Source organism: Prunus persica, unplaced genomic scaffold, assembly GCF_000346465.2.
Source record: "Prunus persica cultivar Lovell unplaced genomic scaffold, Prunus_persica_NCBIv2 scaffold_141, whole genome shotgun sequence".
Taxonomy (NCBI): domain Eukaryota; kingdom Viridiplantae; phylum Streptophyta; class Magnoliopsida; order Rosales; family Rosaceae; genus Prunus; species Prunus persica.
In genome coordinates this window covers 1-6,087 of record NW_018027213.1, presented here as the reverse complement: position 1 = coordinate 6,087, position 6,087 = coordinate 1, and the positions used below count along the sequence as shown (strand labels likewise).

Here is a 6,087-nt window from a genome sequence, read left to right as displayed (position 1 = left end):
TTTGGTATTAATTCTTTGCTTAGTGGTGGATTGGCTGGCTAAGTTTTGGCCATTGAGGACCGTTGGACCTACTATACCATCCAAGTACTTAGATGAGCGACTTGAAGATGACAAAGAATACGGTGTCAACCTCTTTAAATCAGACAATGATGCCTGCATCAAATGGTTAAACGAAAGGCCAAAAGGGTCTGTTGCTTATGTATCATTTGGCAGCGCAGCGAAACTTGACGATGAGCAAATGGAGGAGCTGGCTTGGGGTTTGAGGAGGAGCAAAAGTAACTTCTTGTGGGTGGTTAGAGCATCAGAAGCAGCTAAGGTGCCAAAAGGGTTCATCGAGGAGACATCGGAGAAGGGTTTGGTGGTCTCATGGTGCTCCCAAATGGAGGTTTTGGTTCATGAGGCTGTTGGATGCTTTGTTACACATTGTGGTTGGAACTCAACTTTGGAGGCTTTGAGTTTGGGGGTTCCAATGTTGGCAATGCCACAATGGACTGACCAAAGAACCAATGCCAAGTTCATTATGGATGTGTGGAAAATAGGGATCACAGCTCCATCTGATGAGAAAGGGAAGGTGAGACAAGAAGTAGTGGAACATTGCATAAGTGAAATAATGGAGGGAGAGAGAGGGAAAGAAATGAAAATCAACGCCCTCAAATGGAAAAAGTTGGCTAGAAAGGCAGTGGATGAAGGTGGAAGTTCAGACAAAAACATTGATGAGTTCATTTCAAAGCTGGTTCAGTGATGATAGCCATGTGTTAGAAAAGCCCCCACAAGTAAAAACAGCTTTAGGCACTATGTGTGGTTCCAATAATATTTTTATGCCAAATCTTGTCAACAAGCTGTTGTCAATTTATCAATATTTCTTTTCATCCTAGTACTTGTGTTGCAAAAGTGACGATTTATCGCCTCAGTGATGGCAAAATTTCTGTGTCTTCAATTAAAGACCGCATTGTTCATATACATCGATACATCATTGATGACATATCAATAGTCCCATCTTGAGAGTTTAGTTTTTGTCATTGTCTTCTCGAAATAAAAAAATAAAAGAGAGCAGAAGAAACTCAAAATCGTGGCAATAATGGTAATGGGGTTGATGGGGTTGTGTTGAAATTTCAGAGCTGTTTGGGAAAACAGAAATGTGAATGAGAGAGATGGGTTAGTCTCAGAAAGAGAGGTTTTTGAGTTTTGGAAGATTGTGAAGGATGGGATCACATTGCCATTGCTGATTGATCTTTGCGCAAAGGCCCGGTTTGCCTGCCCCACGGAGCCTCATGAGCCTTCCACCGGAGCTCCAAATGAAGATTTTGGAGCCACAGCCTGGTGTGGACATCGCCAAAGTGGGTGGTGTTTGTAAGGAAGCTGCGGAATCTTGCTAATAATGATGGTGTTGTCAACCTTAAACATCCAAAAGACTGCTGGGCTCTTCCAATTGTTTAGGAAGAAAAGAATCCAATTGTTATTTCTTGGTAGCAGTCTTATGCCAAATTCTGTCACAGGCTCACAGCCCTTGCCTATGTCTTTGCTCATACAATACAAGACAGGCTTGCTTTCAAGGATTTATTTTTCTCTTTGGGTTGGTTTGTCTTTGCTGTATTATCCTTTGGATTCTCTTTTTTTTTCTGTGGTGTCAATAAAATTATAAACCAACATGTCTCAATTGTATATAAACTAGGCCTGTAAGTTGTAGCCCAAGTGGGATAGGGATGAGATGGAGGAGGCGTAGAATCTAATTTTTGTGACAGTTTAGGGATCTAGCAACCCGGATCAGATCAAGAAAAACAGAGACTATGGGTGTGCAAGATTCAATCCAATCTGTCCAAATCGATTGATGTAATACAATTTTAATTAATTTTGATAATTTGGCGAATTGGATTGGATCTCTAATTTCCAAAACAGACATAATTGGATCGGATGGTGAATTTGTTTGTGAGAATCCAATCCAATCTAGTTAGTTTCGAGATTATTTTGTTTGTAATTGAGAAAGTTATGAACATTTTAAATCATTTGATGGAGTTATATTTAATATATTATAGAATCAAAACAATTTTCTCTAGCATTTCATTTATATTTTACATTTACGTCTAGTAAAATGTTTGATTTTATTAAACATAACGATAAATATTTCATATTTCATAATTATGTTTTTTAATTAAGAAAATCGATCATCCAATCCAATATCAATTGGATCGGATATTGGATTTAAACCTCTAGTCAGATCGGATTGGATTGGAAAAAAAAATTCATAATTCAATATATATTGAATCGAATGCAAATTTGCTAAATTACATTGATTTCGAAACGATACACACCCCTACCAGAGGCTATTTAATTACTTATTTAATTTGAAATGATTCTATATTTTTATGCACTATGTATAAGAAGACCTCAAGACCAAAGGGTGATTATATAATAATTTCCTATCTTTCTTTTCCACTTTATATTACACTGTAAGGGTTGGTATGAGATTTTAGGTGTCACAAGTCTTGAACAAAATTATATAAAAAAGAAATGGACCATATATATTGATAGCAAATTTAAAACTACTCATCCACTGGCGAACCCAAGAATTTTTTAGCAAATATGCAATTTTGAAAGAAAAAAACTCTTTGTGGATTGAACATCTAGGTTTTTTTTTACTTAGATTGACCTTAGGTCCCTTCATGCATTCATATCATACATGAAAAATTGTTTTATGTAAAAATATTGTCTAAGTATGAAAAATATTTTTCGAAACAATCATTTTCTCAAGATAATTTTTAGCAGCCTTTATTCCTTACACATCAAATAAGAAAACTTGATTTTATGGAATTTTATTATGGTATATTTTGACTTAAGGTGCCATCATTTTTAGCATAAATCGTATTTTGCACTAAAAACGATTTTTCATATTTTGATTTGGTGGAAATTCTTATTTACATTGTAAACTTAAGTAAATGGAGTAATAACAATAAATGAAAGTAAAATGACAAAGACATTTACTCAAATGCTCAAAATGGAAATACGGTAATCTGTGCTCTGTGCACTGTGCACTGTGCACCACCACCAGTTGAACAAAGGAGCCATTTGAAGCACCTACAATGGTTTTTTGAGTAAGGAGAAGTGCAGTTGCACCTCCTTGCGCCTTAATAAGTCCGCCACTGTAGTCATCAATAGCTAAAGGATTATGAAACAAATAATTCAACAAGTAACATATAATTTTAAAAAAACCCATGATGTATCAAATTATTAATTATAATTAACCCAAAAAAAATATATGTAACCATTGATTTAGTATTAATCAAGAGCTCCTATTATATGTAATTTTAATGTATTAATACATTATGTGGTATCAACTTAAAAGAAACCGTCTCACCTTCATATGCAAGGGACCATGTGTAAAGATGAATTAGGAAACCTCTAAAAATTGGGGTCATGTGCAAGGGCCCACCTTGCACGCCCCTAAAGCCGTCTTCCATAGTTTTCTAGAACTGCAGTATCGTGGACAGTTTGTGCACTTCATTTTCCCCTATATAATTTGCCGCTACCACTTTTCCGAAACACACAAATTTCACTCACATTGCCTTCTAATTTCAGAGTAGACAGAGAAATGGAGAAACGACAGATAGCCTACAAAGGTCACTGCTTGGTCTTACCCTTTCCTTGCCAAGGCCACATTAATCCTATGCTCCAATTTGCCAAGCTTTTAGCTCACAAAGGAGTTAAAGTCACACTGGTCACTACCCGCTATATCCACAAGACTATGTACGGGTCAGCATCGAGCTGCATAGCGCTGGATCTGGAGACCATCTCCGATGGCTATGATGAAGCTGGGACAGGAGAAGCAAGCATAGATGCCTATTTGGAGAGCTTTTGGAAAGAAGGGTCAAAAACTTTGGCTGAGCTCCTTGAGAAGCTTTCAAGCTCAGGGCCTCCAGTTGATTGTGTTATTTATGATGCGTTCATGCCTTGGCCTCTGGATGTTGCCAGGAAGTTTGGAATTGCCGGGGCTACTTTCTTCACCCAGTCTTGTGCTGTTAGCAACATCTACTACCATGTCCACAAAGGACTTTTTAAAGTTCCTCTTGCAGATGATCAGTCTCTGATTTCCCTTCCTGGGTTGCCACCACTTGACCCTCTGGACTTGCCATCGTTTGTATACGATTTGGAGTATTGCCCAGCTTTTTACAGAGTGGTTGTGGGTCAGTTCTCCAATGTTGACAAAGCTGATTGGGTCCTCTGCAACACATTTTATGAGTTGGAAGAACAAGTGAGTACATAAGCTTTTTTTTTTTTTTTCTTCTCAACTCTGATATATGATTAATTTTTATAAGCTTCAATGAAACTAATTGGTATTAATTCTTTGCTTAGGTGGTGGATTGGCTGGCTAAGTTTTGGCCATTGAGGACCGTTGGACCTACTATACCATCCAAGTACTTAGATGAGCGACTTGAAGATGACAAAGAATACGGTGTCAACCTCTTTAAATCAGACAATGATGCCTGCATCAAATGGTTAAACGAAAGGCCAAAAGGGTCTGTTGCTTATGTATCATTTGGCAGCACAGCGAAACTTGACGATGAGCAAATGGAGGAGCTGGCTTGGGGTTTGAGGAGGAGCAAAAGTAACTTCTTGTGGGTGGTTAGAGCATCAGAAGCAGCTAAGGTGCCAAAAGGGTTCATCGAGGAGACATCGGAGAAGGGTTTGGTGGTCTCATGGTGCTCCCAAATGGAGGTTTTGGTTCATGAGGCTGTTGGATGCTTTGTTACACATTGTGGTTGGAACTCAACTCTGGAGGCTTTGAGTTTGGGGGTTCCAATGTTGGCAATGCCACAATGGACTGACCAAAGAACCAATGCCAAGTTCATTATGGATGTGTGGAAAATAGGGCTCACAGCTCCATCTGATGAGAAAGGGAAGGTGAGACAAGAAGTAGTGGAACATTGCATAAGTGAAATAATGGAGGGAGAGAGAGGGAAAGAAATGAAAATCAACGCCCTCAAATGGAAAAAGTTGGCTAAAAAGGCAGTGGATGAAGGTGGAAGTTCAGACAAAAACATTGATGAGTTCATTTCAAAGCTGGTTCAGTGATGATAGCCATGTGTTAGAAAAGCCCACACAAGTAAAAACAGCTTTAAGCACTATGTGTGGTTCCAATAATATTTTTATGCCAAATCTTGTCAACAAGCTGTTGTCAATTTATCAATATTTAATTACATTCTCAACAAATTGCCTCATAAAAAGTTAGACAAAACACCTTATGAGTTATGAAAAGGTCACAAGCCTTCCTATAAATACTTGAAAGTGTGGGGGTGTCTAGCTAAAGTTGCGGTTCCAACCCCTAAAAAGGTTAAGATAGGACCCAAAACTATTGACTGTATATTTATCGGTTATGCCATTAACAGTAGTGCATATCGTTTCCTTGTACACAAATCTGATATATTAGATGTACATGTGAATACGATTATTGAATCAAGGAATGTATCTTTCTTTGAAAATGTATTTCCTTATAAGGATGCACAAGAAAGAAATACACTTAAAAGAACCTTAGATACTGTTAATAGCGATAACCAAGAAAGTCATCAAGAAAATATAGACCAAGAGACTGCAGAACCAGAACCTGGACATGAACCCAGGCGTAGTAAGAGAGCTAAGACAACCAAATCCTTTGGTCCTGAGTTTCTAACTTATTTGTTAGAAAATGAGCCTCTCAAACTTACAAAGAAGCCATGACTTCTTCTGAAGCTCTTTTATGGAAAGAGGCTATTAATACCGAAGTTGAATCCATCATGCAGAATCACACTTGGGAACTTGTGGATCTTCCTCCTGGAAATAAACCATTGGATTATAAATGGATTTTTAAGAAAAAGATGAAAGCTGATGGATCAATTGACAAATATAAGGCAAGGCTTGTTGTCAAAGGTTATAAAAAAAGAAGGATTGGATTATTTTGACACATATTCACCAGTTACGAGAATAACATCAATAAGAATGTTAATTGCAATTGCAGCATTGCATAATCTTGAGATACATCAAATGGATGTGAAAATGGCCTTTTTAAATGGTGATTTAGATAAGGAAATTTATATGGAACAACCTGAAGGGTTATGT

General features: G+C 37.6%; 2 protein-coding genes across 2 annotated transcripts; both read left to right on the top strand.

The window, feature by feature from the left end:
- The first annotated feature begins 27 nt into the window (after positions 1-27).
- On the top strand, positions 28-996 carry LOC18787812 (UDP-glycosyltransferase 74E2). The gene has a single exon (XM_020553950.1). The coding sequence runs from the start codon at positions 239-241 to the stop codon at positions 740-742; it is 504 nt and encodes a 167-aa protein (XP_020409539.1). The 5' UTR covers positions 28-238; the 3' UTR covers positions 743-996.
- A 2,533-nt stretch (positions 997-3,529) lies between these two features.
- LOC109946407 (UDP-glycosyltransferase 74G1-like) lies at positions 3,530-5,448 on the top strand. The gene is made up of 2 exons (XM_020553949.1): positions 3,530-4,246; positions 4,348-5,448. Exons 1-2 carry the CDS (start codon positions 3,587-3,589, stop codon positions 5,065-5,067), a joined length of 1,380 nt encoding a protein of 459 aa, XP_020409538.1. The 5' UTR covers positions 3,530-3,586; the 3' UTR covers positions 5,068-5,448.
- The last annotated feature ends 639 nt before the right edge of the window (positions 5,449-6,087 follow it).

Bases quoted from the DNA above. Each gene is read 5' to 3' on its own strand.
- LOC18787812 (XM_020553950.1), top strand. From the start codon at position 239: ATGGAGGAGCTGGCTTGGGGTTTGAGGAGGAGCAAAAGTAACTTCTTG.
- LOC109946407 (XM_020553949.1), top strand. From the start codon at position 3,587: ATGGAGAAACGACAGATAGCCTACAAAGGTCACTGCTTGGTCTTACCC. The intron at 4,247-4,347 runs GTGAGTACATAA...TTCTTTGCTTAG, and splicing joins TTTATGAGTTGGAAGAACAA to GTGGTGGATTGGCTGGCTAA.